The sequence below is a fragment of the Urocampus carinirostris genome, chromosome 10, assembly GCF_059441175.1.
Source record: "Urocampus carinirostris isolate Australia breed hairy pipefish chromosome 10, RoL_Ucar_1.0, whole genome shotgun sequence".
Classification (NCBI taxonomy): Eukaryota; Metazoa; Chordata; class Actinopteri; order Syngnathiformes; family Syngnathidae; genus Urocampus; species Urocampus carinirostris.
The window spans coordinates 11658961-11683667 of NC_142358.1; the positions used below are offsets into that span (position 1 = coordinate 11658961).

General features: G+C 39.0%; 1 protein-coding gene across 13 annotated transcripts in view; it reads left to right on the forward strand.

Annotated features, from left to right (window-relative positions):
* Positions 1-658: 658 nt before the first annotated feature.
* Positions 659-24707, forward strand: part of gucy2f (guanylate cyclase 2F, retinal) — a 30117-nt gene continuing 6068 nt past the window's right edge. For 4 of the 13 annotated variants that reach the window (XM_088345688.1, XM_088345689.1, XM_088345690.1 and 1 more), the window contains exons 1-16: positions 659-826; positions 8973-9205; positions 9294-10061; positions 12388-12686; positions 13551-13905; positions 14717-14801; positions 14909-15005; positions 15235-15360; positions 15477-15557; positions 17332-17508; positions 19605-19977; positions 21696-21844; positions 21917-22080; positions 22154-22346; positions 24330-24504; positions 24573-24671. In XM_088345688.1, coding sequence (XP_088201814.1) covers positions 9335-10061; positions 12388-12686; positions 13551-13905; positions 14717-14801; positions 14909-15005; positions 15235-15360; positions 15477-15557; positions 17332-17508; positions 19605-19977; positions 21696-21844; positions 21917-22080; positions 22154-22346; positions 24330-24504; positions 24573-24671 — 3100 coding nt within the window. In that variant the 5' untranslated portion in view covers positions 659-826; positions 8973-9205; positions 9294-9334. Of the gene's footprint in view, positions 827-918; positions 1954-5429; positions 5564-5675; positions 6692-8791; positions 9206-9293; positions 10062-11617; positions 11905-12387; positions 12687-13550; positions 13906-14716; positions 14802-14908; positions 15006-15234; positions 15361-15476; positions 15558-17331; positions 17509-19604; positions 19978-21695; positions 21845-21916; positions 22081-22153; positions 22347-24329; positions 24505-24572; positions 24672-24707 lie in introns of those variants that run through there. The other 9 variants (XM_088345692.1, XM_088345693.1, XM_088345691.1 and 6 more) reach the window with 8 other exon arrangements.

The following is a 24707-nucleotide window of genomic DNA, read 5'->3' on the forward strand; positions in this document are numbered from 1 at the left end:
CCCTCTTACTTTTTCCCACTTTCTCTCTCTCTCTCTCTCTTTCTCTCCTTTTATCTGTCAAAATCTTTCTATTTCTCTCTTTTCTTCCTCTATCTTTTTTTTCTCTTTTCTCTGTTAATTCCCCCCTTCTCTCTCTCTCTCTCTCTCTCTCTCTCCCTCTCTCGCTCTCTTCCTCTTTCTTTTAGAAGGCGTTCGTATCCTATCAATACTAATGGCATCGTCAGTTTTGTGGGCTTAGTATAAAGAATGTGAAAGTTTAAATCAGGTAATGGTTCACTGCACAGAACAAGTAAAGTTATGATAATACAGTAGCACAATAAAATGTATAAATAAATCATTGTAGTGCATAATGTTTTATTATGAAAGAAAAATATCCTCAAAAACAAAAAAATACGAACAGCCGTTTGCGAGTCTATTTTTAGCTAGCTGAGCCAAAAGAGCCAGTTCCCCAAAAAGAGCAACAAATCCCATCTCTCACACAGTGGCTTTTCGAAACTCCCACCGACAGGCTAGCAGGTTGGGGGTGGTGTGAACTTCCGCTCTGACGTTTCAAAGTAAAACGTCAGTATGGAATTGTACTTTGAAATAAGAAATTGAGAAATGACGCCACTAATCATATTTTTGTACAAAAGGGGTGACCATATAACGACAAATGGTATTATGGGATGGGCTTTAATGGTCTTTGGGAACAGAAAACATTTCTAAATTGTGAAGTACTTGTCCGTTATACAAAAAATATATGTAAAATGTATAGTTTGTTTGATCAATTATTCTCAAAATGAGGTTAAAGTGTACCTCATAGGAATACATAAAGGAACTTCTGGAGGTATGTGAGATTTGCAAATACATTTAAAAAGTATCAACAGTCTTTAAATCATTTGCACAATTACACTTTGAAATATTTTAGTGTCATTATTAAAAACATAGTGAACATTGTTTACAACAAAATTGAACATGTAATATACTTCAAAGATATAATTATGATTAAATTAAAAAATGTTCGGATAAATAGACAAACTGAAATTGAAGCCTTGTTGTCCTGGAAGTGGGTTACCTTGTGTGTGGTCCCTTCTCAAGGTTTCTCATTTTTCATTCTGCTGAGATTTTTGGAGTTTTCTTTGTCCTTATAAGTGACGTGCGTTGAGGTTTGTGTCTGGTTAGGCACAGTCCGATTTTACGAATAAACAAACCTACATCTTATTCATCATTTAATTGGCAAAGCAATGAAACAAGATTAGATGGTAGCATAGAAAACAGTGTTTTATTGTCTTAGTTTGTCTTATAAATGAAGTATATGCACTGTTTCTTTTGAATAGAAGCATCTCTAGATAGGTGATCCTCCATTATTAGAAAGAATATGTAACAAGAATAAGTAAATGGATTGCTTTACCTTCTGTTAGCGTGTTAATACTATCACTAATTCAGTTTTTTGTGGCTGATGTTGTAAGAACCAGCAAAAATGGTAGACCCAATCGCGTGACGTTTACGCACAAGTTTTTTGAAATATATGGGAAAGGCAGCGCCAGCGATCCGGTGCTTGCTGGACGCAGGAAGCAGGCCGCTCACGAGATCGGAGCGTGTTCAGAATGCGGAAGTGGATCTTCCGCAGTGGGAGATCGTAGCGTAGTTAGACGGAAAAACAGGTCGTTAGCCGGGACGGGAGATCAGAACGTGGTTGGGATCAAAAACGAGTCGTAAGCCGGGACGGGAGAGCAAAAGTGGTCGGGGTCAAAAAACAGGTCGTAGCCTGAGACAAACAGGGAAATCAGGAACGGACGGATGGAAACGGGTGCAAAAAGCGGGACCGGCGGGGGTCAGAGTCAAAGTGCTTGCCTTGTAGAAACAGGGGTTCGCTGACGGACTGACAACAGGCGAGTGAATGGACGGAGCTTAAGTAGGACGGGGAACCAATCAGGAAGCCAGCAGCGGCTGGCGCCAAACGAGCGGGCACAGGTGGGTGTAATGAGTAATCATGACGGATGGGCGACCGAAAAAAAATCCTTGGTCTCACTATCGCCCTCTGCCATAAGGCAAGAGAAGTGTGTGCCTCACTCTGCAAAAGCACACACTCAGCACAGTAATAGATTACATACAAATTGTATTAGTAATTTTAATACAGTATACTGTAATGTGAAAATTCCGTGATATTGAAAAGAAAATCCCTAAATTATGAAGTCAATTGAGAAATAACATTATTAACAATTGATTAATACATACATCTAGTATGATTTATATTTCCATAATGATGGGTGAGGCACAGCTTCACTTACCTCCCATATGACTGCTTGTCACTGGCCCTTATGTAGGTGTGAGATCAGGGAATGTGTTATTACCATAACTGTGGGCCTGTGAAGCCCTTGAGTCTCTTTAAGATTAGGAGCTATACAACTAAATGTAACTTGTTTTACTATTAATTACATTATTTTTATTATTTTTTATTTTCTTTATTTCAGAAAAGCTGCTTTATCTAGAACAGTTGGGTCACAAAATAATCAGTTTGTCCAATAGTTTTGTTATTTCATAATAGACAAAACCCAATATGAATCATTTTGTTTCCGGTAATAATTATCTGAATTATCTTGTTAAAACTCAAAGTATTTGTCCATAACCTGAAAACAAACTCATTTTATTATTAACTCTTTAAATATTACGGTCGTTTGTTAGAAGCAATGAAAGAAATTTGGGTAAATTAGTCCAAAAACATTGTCCTAAATAATGACTCGACATAAAAAAAATCTGGTTAAATATATAAGGAACGACCCAAACCATTAGGTAATTCCATGAAAAAATACAACAAAATCATATTACATTGATCCACGGAACAAATAGGTAATTTTTACCCAATTTAGCCAATGTGTGTGTTAGTGTTTTATGGAGTCCAGTCAAGGATTTCGTCCTTTTCATGCTCCTTTTATTGTTTGCTTTTAAATCCCAAATATTTTTAACCAGTTAGAGCAGGGGTCAGGAACTTTTTTGACCCAAAGAGCCATAAAAGTAAAAAATGTTTTAAAAATAAATTGAGAGAGCCCCATCATATGTTTTCAGACAAAATTGAAAAAACTGCCAAACACTCTCTCTAAACAAAAGCTAATTCTTCAGCACATTTTATTTCACTGTGTGTCATTTGATGATTTAATCAAATGTATGAAATGATAATAATGCCAAATCCTGTGTCCCAAATCAATATAAATATGCCATTTACAATTTGTCATCCAGCTTCAATTAAGAGTGTTGAGGCAATTTTTCCATGAAATTTGTCCTTAATAACGGTTTCAAAACAATGTGCATGCAAAGTTCTTTTGTAAAAATGTCACAAATTACTGCAAACGATAAACATATCGTCATATTCACTTTCGGTGTAGACTGCACTGAGCGAGCGAGAGAGGAGGGAGTGCCTTGCGTTCTGTGTAGGGATCCGCCCACCTGTACTTTTCACCCAATCAAAGTCGTTTGCCAGCGTTTTTATTTATCAGTTTAAATGGTTTCTTATCAAACTTCTGCATTAAGTTGCTTCGGCTTTATATGGACCAAAATCGGGATGAAATCATTTGACTTTGGAACGCCACAGAGAGATGTGCAATAGTTACATTTTATTTCGGAGCCATACGTACTCATAAAAAGAGCCATATATGGCTCCCGAGCCATAGGTTCCCTACCCCTGAGTTAGAGGCAATTGACACGGGGACACCTCACTAAAAAAGGGTTGATGACTACTGTGTTATGTGGAAAAAACAGCCTTGAACTTCTATGTGTGCTGTCATTAGAGGCTTGAACAGCCATGCTGAAAAAGGTAAAACCTGTTTATCCATGTTCATGATATTTTCCTGACACGTATTGTTTTTGAAAGGGCGTTTATGCATTCTTTGCTTATAATGACAGTCCATTGTGCAGTGCAATTACGGCTCATTTGTTATTATGATGGATGCCATAACTATTACTCTCAATTGTGTGTCTGTGTGTGTGTGTCTGTGTGTCAATAACCAGGGCATGTAAGAGACTGATGTTTTAAAGTATAACCCCACGTCATAACTGGGTCCGCAATTGCATTGCTCTTATTTTGTAGGTTGGTAATATATTTCCGCAGTTGGTTCGCCTTATTATAAAATGTTCAGGCAGTGTTTAAGCTGTGTCCACTGGAGAGCGCTACAGTTAGATTAAACTTGCACTGGGACGACTGCATTGGAGCTTTAGTTTAGCGTTTCATTTACAGGAAAGTAAAAAGAGTCATGTTCCCATTGATTAACTGTACATTTTAATAATAATAATAATAATAATAAGTTCACCTAATGAATTAGAAAAATATGACATTTGAGATTTGGGATTTTAATTTGTTAATGGATCCACAGCTTCAGGGGATCCTTCCAAATATTATAATGAAACGATGGGTTTGTAATCCAATCTTCATCGACCTGTGTGAAATGATAAACATCTATGCAGATTAGAGACTGTTCCAGTCGTTCCTTAGTGAAAGAAGCAAGTTTAGGTTAGTAGTATGATATATTACTTTGCAATATTATCTGTATTAATATGCAAACTTATTTTCTAATGAAGGGGTGATATTTAAAAAAAACAATTACTGTAAATAAACCATTTTATTCATCCTACATTCTATGGAATGAAGTAAAAAAGGCAATATATTTGATTTTCCAACCCATTAAATATGTTCTTAATTCACAATTGATTACCTTAAGAAACAGTGTGTATTATGTAGTGTCCCCTAGGGGTATAATGAATTTTCAGAATGCAAATGTTAGCAGGACACAAGCATTTTTTAGATACTTTTATTCAAAAAGAGTGGAAGGTAGATTTTTAAGTCAACTTCTTATTTGTTTCAACCTTACTGTTCAACTCAGTGCTGGTGAGAAGTCTGTCCATGTTATTTTTTTGTACAATAGTTTAATATATATATTTATAGAGACAACTAATTGCAGCTAAAAGTATAACATGAGAATATTCAATGGTCAGATTATTAAATTATTGGCTGTTAAGAAATTGGAGAGCCATAAGAGGTCAAAATAACTTTTTTTATTTAAAAAAACACAATGTTGATTTCAATAATAAGCAAAAATGCATTAAGTATTGTATGAAGTTGCTTTTAGATACTCATGGGTTGAAAAATTACCATTCATTTTACAGAACGCGTGCCTCACCTCAAAAGAGCTGACATAACTGCCCGTCATTTTTCTGCTACAGGTACCCATCCATCCATCCATTATCTGCACCGCTTATCCTCAGTAGGGTCGCGGGGGTGCTGGAGCCCATCCCAGCTATCTTTTAGCAGTGGGCAGGGGACACCCTGAACTGGTTGCAAGACAATCGCAGGGCACACAGGGACAGACAACTCGCTCACTCACACCTAGGGACAATTTGGACCAGCCAATTCACCTGAAATGTATGTTTTTGGAATGTGGGAGGAAACTGGAGTGCCCGGAGGAAACCCACACAAGCACAGGGAGAACAAACAAACTCCACTCAGGAAGTCCGGTAGCTGCATTTGAACCCATGACCTCAGAACTGTGCCGCACACGCGCTAACCACTGCGCCGCCGTGCTGCGCACTACAGGTACCCAAAAACCTTAAAAAGTCTGGGCAGAAAACAAGAAGAAAAATTGAGAAATAATTTGTGATTACAATGGACTTAAATTATTTGTGAAAATTGGTTTCAATAGCTCTTTGAGTAACCCTAGGCAGAATGTTCAGTTACTTATTCCTCTCTCTTCTGTCATTGTTTGCACACGTACCTGACTTTAATTCTTTTGTAAAAAATGGTTGCAATTTTTCTTTGAGATTCTTTAGGGAGAAGGTTAAGCTACTTATTCATCCCCCTTCTCTCATTATTTACACACACACTTGATTTTAGTTATTTAGTAAGTAAGCTTTAAGTCTCCTTAGGCAGAGGGTTCAGTTACTCATTCCTCCCTGAGTTTTCTTGTGTTCTTTTTAATCTTCACCAGAGTGCGGTACAGCAACATCTAGTGGCCAAATAGTACACACTGTCCCTTGGGATGTCTTAAAAAAACAAGTGCCGTAGATTTGAATCCTACATGATATTGATATAGTACAAAAAGCAATGTCACTGTCCCCATTAAGAAATTTTATTAATACATACAATTTGCCTCAGAATGAGCTGCGGTGTGTTTGTAGCTCGCTGGGTGGCGACTAAGCTGAGTCATCGTTTTTGTCTTCTGTTCCTGCATGCATGCGGTGGTGTCAGGGTGTTACATTTAAGAGGCTCATGAGCTTACCTAGGATAAGGGTCAACAAAGGTGGAATCATTTAGCGACTGAGGAATATTTTAGTGCAAATAAACCGGGATACATTTTGAAAATGTACAAACATATTTCCAATCTCCATTGATGGTAGAAATATATACTATTTGTTCTAGCTTGAAAGCATTTGTAAACGTGTCTCCAGGATAGATGTTGTGACAACCATCTTGTGCTCTTTTGCCTGGCGCATGTTCTCATCACTATGGGCGGAGTCTTCTCAAAAGCATCCGAAAAGACTGACGCAGTCAAATTCGGTGGCAGGCCTCAGGGGGCCGCGGCACATGCAGGGAGAGTCTTCGTTATCTTTAATTATCGCTTGGGTTCCAATTTGTTTAATCAACTAGAGCTGCTTGTGTACTAGCGCGATTACTGCAATCTTCGGGTGATTCCGCATCTTCCTGGATGCTATGGTCCGGTTATAAGTGAGTTTGTATCATCAGACATTGAAAGTAGTTAGTGGATAACTTTATTTGAATAAAGCTCATGCTTGAATTGAGGCAGATGAGCAAATACTTAAAGGGACAGTGTATTATTTGACCACTAGAGGTATTGTGTAGTGCAACCAAAAACAAATGCTGCATAGCACAAGTAAGAATACAAAGTTACCAAAAAGGCCAATTTTTCTTCTGATTTTTTTCACAGGTGCGTTCTCATAACAGCAAGATAGCTGGCAATCATGTCAGCTCCCTATAGATGAGCGTTATGTTATGTAAAAAAAAATTCTCAACGTGCGTATATATTAAGAAAAATGCACGTTAATACGATAGGTAATGTATTTTTGCTTATTATTCAAATCTTTTTATTTTATTAATTTAAGTTGCTTTTACCGCTAAGAGATGCTAAATAATGCACACTGTTCCTTTCCACCCCTAAAAGTCAGAGTTTGTATTACAAGTGTCCAAATTTAGTCTTCCTGTTTCTATTTTTAATATTGGACACCATCAAAGAAGATTGCAAAGGATCCCAGTTGCTTCTTTTGATAATGTTCCTTGATGTTGTTTGTTGTTTTGACTATTATGCACGACATCAATTCCTTATAACCTATTTCCGACATGGCGACTAAATAAAAAAAGGAAAGTTGATTGTGAGGGCTTCCGCTTCCAGGAGAAGTGGGAATTGGACTTTTGTTTCACCGAAATCTAAAACAACTGCGTCTGCGTAATTTCAAACAATATAATATCAAGTGGCACTGCCAGACGAAACATGCTGACAATTACAAGTTAACTGAAAACAAACGCTGTGAAAAGGTGAAGCAACTGGAAGCTGTTTTAACGGCACAGCATCGATGTTTCACAAGACCCCACATGTATTTCTTTGTTGAATAAATAATGCGAAAAATAAATATCTTTTCAGACAGACTTTTTGTTTATTTTGGGTTGCCGACCCCTGCCTCGCATTATCTTTATATGAAAAAAAGATACAAAAAATAGATGGATGGACAAAGTTTTAAGACGTTTCATTTAATTAACACAGTATGTATATACTACAGCCATATCCCCCTAGTGGGAGGTGGCTAGAGTCATTTCTGACTCTTTTTGGGAGATTGATTCAGAGGAGGGGATTCCCAGCCCCCTCGCTCAACCCAACTGAGGTGTTGGGAGTCATTAGGTGACCAAACCCCCCAATTCCAACCCCTAATGCTGAACGCCAAGCAGGGAGGCAACGGGTACCAACGTTTTAAGTCTTGGGTATGACTCGGCCGAGGCTTGAACCACAACCTCCCAGTCTCGGGGCGGGCGCACAATTAACACAGTAACATGAACAAAACAATAGATACAAAAGTACAAAAAGAAATAGTGACACTAAAAATATAGAAATTCTAGTCGTGAATGTGGCGACACTTGCAGAAAAAATGTAAGACATTGAACTTGTTTTCCTCGTAAATTGAGAAGACTTATACTTAGACAGTACATACTTTAATTCTTTTTTCTTCTAATCTTTGAAGAAAATATTTATCAAAGTGAAAAAAAGAACCTACCATTTCCTAAATAAATAATTTTGCCAAAAAAAGAGAATTGCGCTTATTTTGGGGATTGTTTTTGTTTGTTTTTTGTTTCGTAGTATGTCTCGGATTTGATTGCTTATTTGGTTTGGCCATTTTGAAGTTTTGTTGTTGCTGTTTTCTTTCTATTTTAAATGTTTCATCTTGTTTCTTTCAAAAATCAAAAATGAATTATAGGGAAAATAATCTCAACCAGGAAAATAAGGTTACAATTGACAATATGTTCTTTGATTGGAAAAAATACATTTAAAAAAACACTGTCTGCCACATAATATAATTTAAGGATACTTTTTAAAATGTATAAAAAAATTACTAGATAAACAAGTTAAAGTATAAAGATGATATTTTGGTTCTTTTTTCCAATCTTATGAGAAAAAAAGGCCTTGTTGGAGCTCCAGCTGCACCGCAACAATGCTTTCGGTCCAGCCTTTAGGCCTGGTGTCAATCCTCTTACAATGCTCCTCAGTGAAAATGGATTAGCGACTAACACGTATGTTTTGGCCCACGGTCACTTTGGCGGATTGGATTGAATCAGCATGCGGTTGACTCACCATTGCACCATTCTCATTGCATAATATCAAATACATTTCGGTTTTTTTTCAATGTTTTTCTTTCAAGAAGATTTTGGATTACAAAAAATATTTTAAAAATCTTTCCAGCAAGATAAACCCAATGGAGCAGGCTTGTTTGTTGTCACTCAGATCCGCCTCATGAACTTGGAGTCGTTAGAACGGACGGCTGCGGGGCGTAAGTAGCTCTCCAGGGTGCTGGAGCCGCCTCCAAAGGGTTCCTCGGTTACCCGCCACCTTTACTCAGCAGCCTGGTAGTCCAAGCACAATGACTCGGCTCCCAGGTCACTCACGACAAACAGATGCGCTTGCGGGGATGGTGAGGTGACGCCAGGATGGCGGTGCCAAATTCAAATTAAGGCCAGGTGAGTTATTTTCATTTACGTATAGTTGTGATGATGCGTTCAATCTGAAAATGCCTGTTGATTTTTTTTCCGGATGGCTATCTTGCAGTGAGCCGCAAACTTCACTACCTCAAATTCACAGCCAGGACAATGCAATATTTCCGACCTCTATGGGAGTTTAAACATCCTTTTGTGCCTTTGGTTAAAAGCAGGCATACATTACTGACGCCATTTTTTCACAACTTTCTCGTATGGATTCTTCTGGGATTGTTGATGTTCCCCTGCAACGTTCGCTGCTTGGTATTTAAAGTGGGGGTCCTGGGGCCTTGGAACTGCGACCCGATCTACTACAAGACATTACCAGCCACTGCTGCAAAGCTCGCCGTGAACAGGATAAACCAAGACCTCAGTTTGAATTTGGGCTTGGATATGGATTTTGTCATCCTGCAGGAGCCTTGTGAAACTTCCAAAGCGTTGACTGAGTTCATACAATACGAAAACATGGCAGATGCCTTTGTGGGCCCCACAAATCCCGGGTACTGCACGGCAGCGTCCCTGCTGGCGAAGAACTGGGACACGGCCATCTTTTCCTACGGATGTGTCAATTTTGAGCTGGAACGCCTCACGGGTTACCCGACTTTTTCCAGGACGGTGCCGTTTCCCTCCGAGGTGCTTTTCACCGTGTTGAAGCACTTCCGGTGGGCGAACATTGTGGTGGTCTCCTCCAACGAAGATATCTGGATGGACACAGCAGAGAGAGTGGCTGCAGCCTTAAGGAAGAAGAGGCTTCCTGTTGCCATAGTTACATCTGTTGGCCTCAATGAGACCCAAGTTGAGAGCACGCTGAGGAAAATCCAAGACGTAGGAGGGATAAGAGGTGAAGGGGATCAAATGGGATGTGAAAAAGCATGATCTTTTGTACACACAATTTTTTTCTGTCGTTAAAGCTGGTTTGCATCATTTGATGTGACCATGAAAAATTTGAAATTTAAGTATTTGCTCTATTAAGTATGTGTTAACAATGCCAGACTAAGATCAGAGGCCCTACGTTTTTATTTCCAACACACCTATCTGACTTTATCTTGATTTTAGCAGAGCTGTTCGGGGCGGAACACATTAGGTCGTAGGAATGGGAGCTTAGGGCAGGGTGGATTACTGGAGAGTGATGTCATGCTCGACCTTGCGTTTTTTGTTTGTATTTGTTAGTGTAGCATGAAAATGGTGAAAGTAAGCAAAGGCCAACTGCAAATATAGTCCAAACGCAAACCCAAACCCCAAGAAAGATGTTTATTAAAACGCGTCAAACAATTTTGGGGTGCCTAAGCAAAAATAATCCAGTTTGTTGTATCAAAACAAATTCAGTCAGTATGTTTAGGTAGTTTTTTACGATACAACCAGTTTTGTCATATGTCAATACCGGTTGATTGAAAAACTGTTTTAATTCTGGGTCTGCTCAAAGAAAGAACCAAATGGAGTTAAAAAAACTGTTTTGTTTTTTTAAACAAAATTACTTGTTTTTAAAAGGTTATTTTATATTATTGAGCGCCTCTTAGTGGTTATAAAAATAAATTTGAATGTTAAGGAAGGATACCTCAACTCTTTTTTTAAATGTTCACAAGTCAAGAAATGTATATTTTACATAACATGAGGCTCACCAAGAGGGAGCTGATATGATTGTTGGCCATCTTGTTGCTACGGGTCCTCTCAAAAACCAAAGAACATGCGAAAGGCTGGGGGAAAAAATGAGATGAAAAATTGTGCGGTTTGGTCACTTTGACTCTCTGTAGTTTCTACTTTCCTTTGTGCTTTTGTAGCACCCATTTTCTGTTGAACTACACAATACATCAACAATTGGTGGTTAAATATTAAAAAGTGTCCCTTTAGATTTGTTTTTATTTTGTTGAATTGTTTTGATTTGATTTTATAATAGACTTAATTTTGGGGGTCAGTATAGACATTTTTTCTTAGTTTTGTGCCCTTTGTGGACATCAAAAATCTATTTTAACTTACCTGGAAAGCTATAAATGAGTGTAACAAAATAAAACATTTTTTAAGAGTTGTTTTGTATGGAGTGAATATAACGTTTGAATTCGTACAAGTTAACTAAATTTGGTGGATTGTTTAAAAAATATATTATATTAAAAATATGTGGAAAATAAGTGAATCCTTTCATTAGTCACCCAAACTTTTTATTTTTTCTCAAAAGTTTATTATTCACTACTCAAAATAAGGAAAAAAGACGTCAATGAACCCTCACTATGCCAAATTTCAAATCTGTTCTAAAAACCCTTTATTTTTATTTTGTTTATATCTCCTGGGTTACAAAAAGCATCCCCGCCTAAAAGGTGTAAAAATCTAAGAACAGCAATATATGGGACGATAGTGAAAATTATAAATAAATAAATTATAAATAAATAATTAACAGTAAATAATAGCAAATTGGCATCCTATGCAATGTAAATGTAAATGTAAATGGTCTGCATTTATTTAGCGCTTTTCAAGTCACTGAAGACCTCCCAAAGCGTAAATGTCATTTGTAGGTGTCCAATATTAAAAACGGAATAGACTTATGGTGTTTATTTCACTTTTTTCCCCAGATGTAACCTAAGTTGTACTGTTATGTTAAATCAAGAATGCATACTTTGTATCAAGACACCTCTCCATCCCTGTTTAACCCAAGAAACTGTGGAGTGTTAGACCTGAAATGCTTTCACTTCAAGGTAGTATGAACACAGAATTGTGGGATTATGCTTAAAAAGTCATCGTTATTTGTATCAATCTTACCAGTAATGCATAATTTATAGTTTATATATTGTGCGAGTAATGACATTTTCAGTTGACAGCAAGTGTAAACATTGTTATGATATTAACAAAAACAGTTGGATTGTCAAATGATTGTATGATAAGTAGTCTAATTTTTGAAATATCTTATAAGCTTTTAAATGAAAGAAGCTTCTTCCTTTCCGTGTTCACAACTCACATATTCTTAATTTGTACAATAATTGACTTTTAATAAAAACTAAGTGCTTTGCATGAGCTAAACCACTGCTGGGCCCAACATCTTGTAGAAAGTTTTCCACAAAGCTAGAGGGGGTGCTTTTTGAGGAAAATTCTGGTTTAATCACTTTTAAGCATAAAGGTGAATTAATCAGAAATTCAAATGCTTTCATCCATGTTTTACAACTTGCATGTGTGCGTTCCAGTAATCATCATGTGCATGCACTCAGTCCTGCTCGGCGGGGAGCAGCAGGCCATTTTCCTCGTCAAGGCCCAACAGATGGGTCTGACGTCCGGCCAGTACGTTTTCATACCCTACGACACGCTGCACTACAGTTTGCCCTACGATGCCCCTTACTTCGTCCTGCAAAACAACAGTAAGCTGAGCGAGGCTTACGACGCCGTGCTCACAATCACCATAGTCTCCGATCCCGTGTCCTTCAACGAGGCATATACGGCAGCTCAAGAAAGCCTGGAAGTGAGAGTAAATACACCAGCGGATCAGGTAGCAACTAGCAAACAAGCGTTTTGGTGTGGAAAAGTGTTTTGCTATCTTAAATGAATGACACACACTATGTAGACACTTACTAGAACAGTACATTCCGTGTATCTAAAGGTCATCCTAAATCCTTATACATGCTTACATATATATATATATAAATATATATATATATATATATATATATATATATATATATATATATATATATATATATATAATTGGTGCATTACAACTATTAAGTCTTGTCTTTGGAGTTCAGACCTGTGACAACAGCACGCTTCCAATACAGGCGGATCAATGGCAAGCTGTTGCAATGCAAATATACATAAAATGTGCTGAACCATATTCATTCAATAAGTCGAGGTAAAACGATCGTTTTGGGACCAAACAAGTCGCAGGTTCGATTCCTGGCTCATCCGAGTTAATTGTTGAAGTTTCCTTGGGCAAGACACTGAACCCCTAATGCCCCTTATAAGCAGATAGGCGCCTTGCATGGCTAACTCCACTAATGCCATTTTGGGGGTGTTGTGTTACCTTAATGACGTCTTAGCTCAACAGAAAACAAGCCAGATGGGTAAACTTTGAGACTAAATTTCTCAAATTCCCCAGCGCATGGAATATTTTTTAACACATTTTCCTAAATGTTTGGAGGAACAATACATGTTATGTGCCTAATTGAAAAAATGTTCTTTTTGACAATACCTTTAACACTTTGAATGTCATTATTTGTTATTACCATCAGCGATACATTATTTTTAGTAATTGTTTTACACACGATGTATATGCCCTGGCAGACTAGTTGCAAGTCACAAATTACATATTGGAATATTCTTCCCCATACCAACAGCATATGCTTTTCTATTGTAGGTCAACCCACTATTTGGCACAATCTATAATAGCATTTATCTCCTGGCCAAGTCAATCCACAAGACCAGGAAAGCCGGAATGCCTTTGTCGGGCTCCAACTTGGCCTACTTCACCAAGAACACAACTTTCAGTGGCTTCAACCAGAAAGTCCAGGTGGACGACAGTAGTGAACTCAAAACCAGCTACGTCATACTGGACACGAGCAACGCCGGCAGCCAGCTCTACCCGACTTACTTGGTAGACCTCACATCAGGGCGACTTCGGTTTACCGGCAGGTCCATTAGTTTTCCGGGAGGGTCTCCTCCACCATCTGATTCCAGCTGTTGGTTTGTCAAGAGTGCACTTTGTAGTGGAGGTGATGAATTTGGAATGATGGTCTTTCTTTCTTTCTTTTTTTCTTTCTTTCTTTCTTTCTTTATTTCTTTCTTTCTTTCTTTCTGTTTGTCTGTCTCTCTGTCTGTCTGTCTGTGTGTATGTCTGTCTGTCTGTCTGTCTGTCCGTCTGTCTTTGTTTCATTCTTTCTTTCTGATTTCTTTCATTCGTCTGTCTGTCTGTCCGCCACTCTATCTATCTATCTATCTATCTATCTATCTATCTATCTATCTATCTATCTATCTATCTATCTATCTATCTATCTATCTATCTATCTATCTATCTATCTATCTATCTATCTATCTATCTATCTATCTATCTATCTATCCATCTATCTATCTATCTATCTATCTATCTATCTATCTATCTATCTATCTATCTATCTATCTATCTATCTATCTATCTATCTATCTATCTATCTATCTATCTATCTGTCTGTCTGTCTGTCTGTCTGTCTGTCTATCTATCTATCTATCTATCTATCTATCTATCTATCTATCTATCTATCTATCTATCTATCTATCTATCTATCTATCTATCTATCTATCTATCTTTCTATCTATTATATTATATTATATTATATTATGTTATGTTATGTTATATTATATTATATTATATTATATTATATTATATTATATTATATTATATTATATTATATTATATTATATTATATTATATTGTCTGTCTGTCAATGAAATAGGCGGAGAGACAGAAAGCACAGACGGATAGATAGATAATCACTATCCATCCGTCAATCTATATAGTTAATCTATCTCTAACTGCTTGTAATACAGGTGTGGAGGTCACCTACATCATAGTGGTTCTTGGGGTCGTCCTGGCTCTGGCTGTAACAGGGCTTGTCATCAGTCTAAACATCAGGTGCACACACTTTTGCTTTATCGAGTAGAAACTGTCCACTGATGTGCTGCATTGATGTATGCAGCCATTGATTGACTTTCTCATCTTTGGTGGATCTGACTTGACAGGAGGAGACTTCAGCAAATCCAGCTGGTCAAAGGCCCAAATCGGATACTGTTAACTCTAGAGGATCTCACTTTCATCAACCCGCAGATTAGCAAGAGGGTGAGTGTTGCATCCCACGGTCTGGCTTAGGTCAGCGGATAATTGGTTAGACTTACACTTACAGTGTAGAATGGTTTTGTAGGAGGTGTTTGAAATTGTACAGTTGTTTATGCTCCATTGTTATTATTATTACTTTTATGTGGCACACAATGTTTGCCAACTGTAAATTCCAATTTACAGATTTCTATTACTGTTCTTTATGACATTGTCCGATTTATTTCATGTGCAGAAAATCACACTAGAAGATATGAGTGAGTCCAAAAGTGGCATGGAAGAGAAATCTGCCGACTGCTCACATTCTGTAAACAGCATGCACGCAGCTACTCACGAGACGACCAACGTTGCCGTTTTTGAGGTAAATTAACCTGTGAAGGACATGATTTGTTCAAGATCACTATTTCCCGTATCCACCGGAACTCCAAATAAACACAAAATTCCTATGTTAGCAGTGATATTTGACCTTTATTCCAGGGAGACTGGGTTTGGCTGAAGAAATTTGAACAAGGCCATTTTACAGAGGTAAAGCAGAGCGGTGCAAAGATTTTTACCAAGGTGAGCACTTTGAAGATTTCATCTTGCAAACAATGCATTTTTTATTCATTTCAAGTTAGTTTGCAAACGTTTCACACAAATGCTTTACGTTTGTTTGTAAACAAGGGCCGTAGTTTGTAAAGTGTTGTCAAATCAGACTCTCAATTAACAAGCATATGGCTTCAAGTAGAAAAGTAAACTATGTGTGGGGTTTATGGTATAAGTGAAGTGACAGTAGCTCACAATAAGTGTAGCAGAAAGTAGAATTGTTCCCAGAAGTGTTTCGAGCGCACAAAAAATGCAACTGATATTACCCCGAAGTCTCTTAGTATTTGGAGAACGGTAGTCTTTTTTCAGTTGTGACTGTCTGACAGGATTATGCTGCTACCTGGTGGCCAGATAACTAAATCAATATTTTCTTATGGCTCCATAAACATTTTTAATTTTCAATAGGCACAAAAGACAAATGTCCTTTTCGTAAGAAATCATCATAAAATCAACATTAAATGAAATAAAACAGTATTATTCAGACACCATCAGTAGCCGATAATTTATATTTTAGCAAAGGTGGGCTGAATATAGGACCCAGTGTCTTCCCCAGTGTCGGCAGCCTAAACAAGCGTGCAAGACAGGTAAATAATAAAAAAAGATGAATTAATGGTAGTTTTTCGACTTGTTTTGGAATTTTGTTGCTGCCGGATGTCATTGCACCATTTTTAATTGCACTATTGTTGCAAAGCACTTACAACTTTGTTTCCCAACACTGCTTTTTAAATATTTTTGCTTATTTATCCTGACACTCTTTTTATCTTATTTTTCTTTTTTAAGCATTTTCTGTAGTTAAAGCTGTTTTACATATTTATCCTGGAGTACCATGTCTGATCTCATTTTAAACAATATTCACAAGGTTATCAATCACAATAAATGTCATGATTACTGATTTGGATCACCTGTGCCCGCTCATTTGACGCCAGACGCTGTGAGCTACCTGATTGGTTCCCTGTCTTTTTTAAGCCCAGTCCTGTCACTCTCCGGTTGTCAGTCCGTCAGCGAACCTCTGTTGTTACAAGGCAGGCATTTGGACCCTGACTCCCGCTTGTCCCATTTTTGCACCCGTTTTTCCACCTTGACGTTCCTGATCTCCCCGTTTGTCTCCGGCTACGACCTGTTTTTGATCCCGACCACGTCTGCTGTCCCGTCTCGTCTTACGACCCGTTTTTGATCACGACCACGTTTTTGCTCTCCTGTCCCGGCTATTGACCTGTTTTTCTGTCCTTGACACAGCCATTTCCCGCGACTGAAGATCCACTTACGTATTCGGATCACGATCCGATTGCATGAGGATCGGATCGCAAGCGCTGCCCTTCCTCTTTCTATCAATAAACTTGTAGTTAGCGCTACGCATTTGGGTCCTGATTCAGTTCTGGTCATGACAAAAAAGACAGTTAATATACTTGACGTCAAAAGAATTCAAGTTTTTATCATTCACTTAACTGTTTTTTTAGATTAGAATTGTTTTGAAATACAGCCAAAGAGTGCAAAATTTTCTTGACCAAAATAACACTTCATTCAAGATGAAGTAACGTACAAGAACTAAAAACACAATTCTTGGTGTATGAGACAATATTAAATAAAGATGATCTCAGGGGCTGTAGAAAAACGTCTCGTGTTCTATGGAATACTGACTTTAGCCTCACACTCGTTAAGAAAACACATATAAAAATATTCAATATATATCAGTGTTGTAGTTTTTGCAGTCAAAATTCAAAGTAATAAAATCTGCTTTTCGTTTCAGATGAAGGACTTGAGAAACGAGAACGTGAATCCATTCCTGGGCTTCTTCATGGAGAGCTCCATGTTCGCCGTGGTGACAGAGCATTGCTCCAGGGGGAGTCTGCAGGATCTCCTTAGGAATGAGGACGTCAAATTAGATTGGATGTTCAAGTCCTCGCTTTTACTTGACCTCATCAAGGTAAACGTCAAGTCTTCTACCTGCCTGTTATAAGAACAGCGTTATTTTTTCAGTAACAGGGTAATCTAAAAAAAAACATTCCGCTGTTAACAACGCTGTTTCCGTTACTGACGGTCACAAGTCGTGCGTTACTTTTACTGCAGAACGGCGATGTGCGCCCCTGCAAACCTGACGCTGTTTCCAGCAGCAAGGTTTTCTGCTTTTCTCCGAGTTGTTTACGTCACTTCTTTTCGCATCGTGTCACCATTTAAAATAACAACTACCATATAGTTAGGGAGCGATTATCACAGAGCGGGAAATAGAAAATAAGGACCCATTTGCGTAGACGTACTCACAATTCATTGGGGGAGGATGAGGAGGATGCGCACACTCGATCCGGGGATCGATGTTCGCGGAGTGGATTAGAAATCCAAACAAAAGAAAAGTTGTCAAAAACAAACAAACAGATCAGACCACAAAACAAAACTGGATTAAACGCAGGCAAACCTAAAGACTAGGCATTTCTCAGAGCCAAAAGGAACTTGCAGAAGTCTCACAGAAGGTTCACAAAAATCTCACAGGTTTAACAAAGTTTAACAAACACTCAGGCAAAGTACAGTTAGAAGGAACGCGCAATCAGTCAATGCGCCTCAGCCGGTGTCCATGGGCGGGGCCAACTGGGCGCCGCGGCAACCGCGCCAGAATCCAGCGCCATCTGGCTGGGACCGACTGGGCGCCATGGCAACTGCGCCAGACGTGACAGCGATTAGGAGTATAGTATTTACTAATGCACCGAAAAAAAGCCGAATGAGTCGCAAAAAGTTGTGAGCGCCAGATTTGACACCAGTAGTGCCGCAGCAACCGACTTGTGTTGTTCGCGGACAAAACGTCTTGATGAGCTGGCTCTTTGAAGTGAACGAAGGGAGCCCGCCAAAAATCAGCTGGTTCCCTCCGATGCGCCTTTTTTTCTCTTATGATTCGTCAATATGTATTATTTCGGTTTCTGTCTTGTAGACCTTAAATTTGTTGAGCATAAAAAAAAGGTTAAAATTATTTTGTATTTTATCTTTTTTATTGTAGATATTTTATAACTTTAAATTGTATTTCCTGTCTTTTTCAGTGTTAACATGTTTATATTGAAATAAAAAAAAATAAAAGAAATAATAGAAATAAAAAAAAATCTTCATTCACCTCCTTTTGTTATTATTTTTTTTTTAGGTTTTTTTTTCCATTCAATTTATGAACTAATTTTATATTGTTTACTGTTTATACTTGTTGCACTTCAAGTGTAGTAGAAATCTGTTGCTGTTAGGGTGCAATAATTATTACAAGATTCTATTACACAACTACCTGCTGCCATCTACTGATATGGAATGTTACAGTTGCTCAGCTGTTCGAAGGATGGAAGCATAGATATTGACAATGGCATGTTTTATTTGTAAAAATAAAATTGACACTGGTTCAAAAACCCTGAAATAGAGCTAGTCGGAAATGCGTTTTTTTTCTTCTTTTCACAAAATATAATTAATACCATATTTATGTCACGGTTGCCATGGTGCCCAATCGGCCCCGCCCGTGTGGCGCCAGCTGCGGCTTGTTGACAGATTGGCTTCCCTGTTATTTAAACCCAGTCCTGTCACTCTCATTTTGCCAGTCCGTCTGCAAATCTACGTGTATACTAGGCAAGCCTTTTTCGACCCTGACTCCCGCCTGTCCTGTTTTTGCTCCCGTTAGTCTCCGACTACGACCTGTTTTGATTCTGACCACGTCTACTCTTCGTCCTGACTTACGACCCGTTTTTGATCCCGACCCAGTTTTTGCCTGACACCGCCATCGCTCGCTACGGAAGATCCACTTCCGTGTTCGGATCGCAATCCGAGTACGAGAGCGACCTGCTTCCCGCGTCCTGCTAACATCAGATCGCGGTCGCTGCCCTTCCTTTTTATTTCAATAAAATTGTGAGAAAACGTTACGCAATTGGGTCCCGTTTCCGTTATGGTCCTGACAATTTAGGAACATGAATTATATCAAACACAATTAAGTTAGGGAAAATATGATTGCAGTTATAGACGTATGCAACGTTTCTGTCTTCAAAAAAGGCATTTTTTGCTTTCCAGGGTATGAAATACCTCCATCACAGAGATTTTCCACATGGCCGGCTAAAGTCTCGAAATTGCGTTGTGGACGGACGCTTTGTACTCAAAATCACAGACTACGGCTTTAACGAGCTTCTAGAGTCACAAAAGGTTCCTGTCGTACAACCTCCACCTGAAGGTAACCAAAATGGCTTCCACAACTATCAAAACATAATCACAACGTATTTCTCTCTGCTCCACTCAGAACTTTTCTGGACCGCTCCAGAATTTCTGAGGGATCTTGCAAACTCTCGTAAAGGCACCTACAAGGGGGATGTGTACAGTTTCTCCATTATTCTTCAAGAGGTGGTTGTCCGAGGACCACCGTATTGCATGCTGGGCCTTCCACCTGAGGGTTTGTATCAAAAAAGACGATGTTGCAAAATTATTGATGTTTGTTACAGTGGCTGTGCTCATTAAGGCCAGGCAATGTGTATTTGTTTGGATCAGATAAATTTAAGGCATCCCTTTCCGTCATTTAATTGCTGGCTGGACAGATTATTCCATCCATCCATTATCTGCACCGCTTATCCTCAGTAGGGTTGCGGGGAAAACAGAGCAAACCCACTTTGCAACATATATATATATATATATATATATATATATATATATATATATATATATATATATATATATATATATATATATATATATATAAGGAGGCGTAGTGGTTACCGGACTTCCTGTGCGGAATTTGTATGTTCTCCCCGTGCTTGCGTGGTTTCCTCCAGGCACTACGGTTTCCTCCCACATTCCAAAGACATGCATTTCAGGTGGATTGGCCGGTCCAAATTGTCCCAAAGTGTGAATGAGCGAGCGAGTTGTCTGTCCCTGTGTGCCCTGCGATCGGCTGGCAACCAGTTCAGGGTGTTCCCTGCCCACTGCCTGATGATTGCTGGGATGGGCTCCAGCACCCCCGCGACCCTACTGAGGATTAGCGGTGCAGCTAATGAGATGAGATGAGATGATCGCTCATTCACACCTGGGGACAATTTGGACTGGCCGATTAACCTGACATGCATGTTCTTGGAACGTGGGAGGAAACCGGAGTGCCCGGAGGAAACCCACGCAAGCAGGGGGAGAACATGCAAACTCCACAAAGGAGGTCCGATCTCATGACCCTGTGCCGCACACGCGCTAACAACTGCGCCGCCCTGCTGCCCAGATTATTCCATATTTATGATTATATACTTTACACACATCCCAGCAGAATACTCGTTTTCTCCTTTCAAATGTTTTCCAATATAAAGTCACAAATTCCAAAGATTATTTCTCGTAAACAGGGTTTTCTGGGCAAATTTGGCACCAATTAAGTTACTTCTTTGCGTTAGTTTTATGCATTTTTCAGAAATGTGTTCACTTTCTAAAGTCCAAAATGTATGACTTTATAACTTGTGACTTTGTGCATTTTTGTCATAAAAACGTTCCCCTTTATCGTGTCACAAATTTGCGCGTTTGTTCATTGTAAAAGTAAATTAAATCATTCGAAAAACATGTTGGTGTTTACCTCACAGTTTTTTCACTTTGAATTGCTACAATTAAGTTTCTGCTTATAAATTGGAGAGTGTTTTTCATTCAAGCTTGATTTTCTTATAATGTCGTAAAATTTGTGAATTTACAGTATGTCTCATAAATTTGTTTAGTTTATTCTCGCAAATTTGACGCCCAAGAAAGATAAATGTTGACTTTTTTTCTGAGCTTTCAAAAGCTTGTGAGTTGTTTTTATTCAATTTATAAAATATTTTTTTCACAAATTCTCCATTTTGTGAAGTTACTATTGTCGCATTCATATTTCATTAAATCTGATTTTATTTTCTTTGAATATTCTTTGCCCTACCTTTAAATTATACATATTTATAATATTTTGAGCTAATTTGGTGTACACATTTATCAAAAGATCATTTATTTGTCAATTTAAAATTAAATAGTATTTCCATTATGTGCTCCATCATTTAATACAGCAGTAAAGTCAATTAAATTGCGTCTCTCACTGTTTCATCTCGTGTAATGTAGTGTAGTTTAGTGTAGTGTGTAGTGTTCCTTTTTGTTTAATATCAGTATCTATAATTCCAGAGATCATTCGAAAAGTTAGGAAACCCCCTCCAATGTGTCGCCCCACTGTGGCTCCCGACCAAGCTCCCCTGGAATGCATCCAGCTGATGAAACAGTGCTGGAGCGAGCTTCCAGACCGAAGACCCGATTTTGATGAAATTTTTGACAGGGTGTGTTCAGTGAGCGTTGTCACAATCTCTGGTTTTATGCTTACCGTGTAATCATTTTCATTCGTGTTATAGTTCAAGATCATCAACAAGGGTAAGAAGACTAACATCATCGACTCCATGTTGAGGATGTTGGAGCAGTATAGCTCCAACCTGGAGGACCTAATTCGAGAGCGAACGGAGGAGCTAGAGGTGGAAAAGCACAGGACAGAGAAGCTGCTCTCTGAGATGCTGCCACCGTCAGTTGACAAACCCCCAAATGCAGAAAAAACACATTTCCAAAACCAACTGAATGTATTTTGCCTCACTCAGTTCCGTGGCTGAGGCACTGAAAACTGGCGCCACGGTGGAGCCCGAATATTTCGACCAGGTGACAATCTACTTCAGTGATATTGTGGGGTTCACCACCATCTCATCACTCAGTGACCCCATCGAGGTGGTTGACCTTCTCAACGACCTTTATACTCTGTTTGATGCCGTGCTCAGCAACCACGATGTCTACAAGGTGAGACACAAACTTGATGTATTTTACAAGCACAATGTTACCTCTTCATACGAGATTCATTTGTTCCAGAATTATGCTCATATTTTGAATTTCTTGTTACTTGAGCAAATTTTCCCTATACCAAAAAACTCAAATCCAACTAATCCGTTCGTGGCCTCCCACAGTATCCAAGTTAACCCTAAATTGTTATAAAATACATTTACGGATTACTAGCATGTATTAAAATAGTAAATGAACATAACAATAAAGTAATAAGATAAATGTGATGCTAATAAAATGACTTTAAAGCTCCACCCCACGCCAAAGGTGTCGCGTACCCAGTGGTTGGGTTTAGGTTCCGAAGGCAGTGTCGTGCGCAGTCGCGATTAAAAAAAAAACAATTCACACACAACACACGTAAGGTCTGAATGGCGGGAAATGCGCGCATAACTGACACAAGCTGATGCTGGTGGAGAGTGGTCTTAAACGGTCTCTAGTGGTAGCATCTGGAAATTATTGTTACTTGGATTTTCTCTCGTACGTCGAAAATGATTTTTGCTTGAAGGACATCTCATATCTGAAATTTTTCGTATCTTTAGTAGCTCGTATGTAGAGAAGCTACTGTAATTGTATCAGCGGTAAGATCTTAAACCAAAGCCCGAGCCTGACCCAAATTTTGCCCGGGTTGGGCCTAAAATGTCAATCATTATGTTCAGGTCAGGCTGGGTTTCGCTCTCACTGACTTTTTTTTTTTATCCACTTGTCATTGTTGTTCCCAGTCTCTCTACCTCTCTTTCTCCTTAACTGCCACGCTAGATTCTTAATAGTGGGGTGTTTTGTTTGAGGTATCCTTAAAAAGTTGAAAGGTAAATATTATCGATTAAATATGTGTTAACAATGCCCGACTGAGTTCAAAGAACTTTATTGCCAACTGTTGCTCGTTGCCTGATTGGCTCCCCTTCTATTAAAACTCAGTGCTCTCATTCACTCCTTGTCAGTCCGTCAAAGAACATCTGCACTTGCAAGACTTGTATTTTGACTCTGTCCAGTATCCTGCTCGTGTATCCAGTATCCGGTATCGAGCCCGCCTGTCTCGTCCTGTCCAGTATTTTGCTCCAGTATCCGTTATTAATCCCGTCTGTCTCGTCATCTCGAATATCTTGCTCCAGTCTCGAGTATCCGGTATCAATCCCGCCTGTCTCGCCCTGTCCGGTATCTTGCTCCAGTCTCCTGTATCCGGTATTGATCCCGTCTGTCTCGTCCTCTCCGGTATCTTGCTCCAGTCTGCAGTATCCGGTATCGATCACGTCTGTCCCGTCCCGTCCGGTACGTTGCTCGTGTATCCAGTATACGGTATCTATTCCGTCTGTTCTGTCCTGTCCGGTATCTTGCTTGTGTATCCGGTATCGATTCCGTCTGTCCTGCCCTGTCCTGTATCTTGCTCGTGTATCTGTTATTGATCCCGTCTGTCCTGTCCAGTTTCAATCTCGTCTGCCACTTGCTTCCTGTTTTCCCGGGCCTTACTTCTCTGTCTCACTTCTTCAGACCAGCGATAGCTGAATCGCTGATGTTTGTGTTCCTGCGCATGACTGCCTCGTTCCTGTAAAATAAAGCTAGAGTGAAAACGTTATGCGTCTGGTTCCTCGGGTCCTGACAGATTGCAGCCTCAAGTCTTCAAATCCCGCACCCCATATTTAAGGAAGTACTGCTGCTGTGGTTTATAGCCCAATTTTCAACCAGTTAAAATGGCATACGACCTTGAAATGTTGCTGTTAACTCTTTAAAAAATCCATCACAATAGAAAATTGTCGGTTAATGTAACCTTCACAGACACATAAATATAAAAAATTTCAATGTTTTACACCGGCTTGTTTAACTTGAACTATGTTACAAAAGATAGGCTTTGATATCATAAATCACTTCTCCTCTGAGGAGGATTTTTTGGGCCCAATCTTGAATTACGGTAAATTGTATTTATATAACATGCGTCCATGTGGTAAACAGGTAGAAACTATTGGCGATGCTTACATGGTGGCATCCGGCCTGCCCAAGAGAAATGGCAACAAGCACGCTGCCGAAGTCGCCAACATGTCTCTAAACATTCTCAGCTCGGTCGGAACCTTCCGGATGCGGCACATGCCTGACGTTCCTGTCAGGATTCGGATAGGGATCCACTCTGGTAATCAGACCATTCCAGGATTGGAACTTTAGATATCGAATGAGTTTAATCGATGTTCTTTTTCTTAGGGCCCTGTGTGGCTGGAGTGGTGGGCCTGACCATGCCTCGCTACTGCCTGTTTGGAGACACCGTTAACACTGCCTCCAGAATGGAATCCACCGGCCTGCGTGAGTTTCTGATGCTACGTAGTTTGTTTTTGTTTT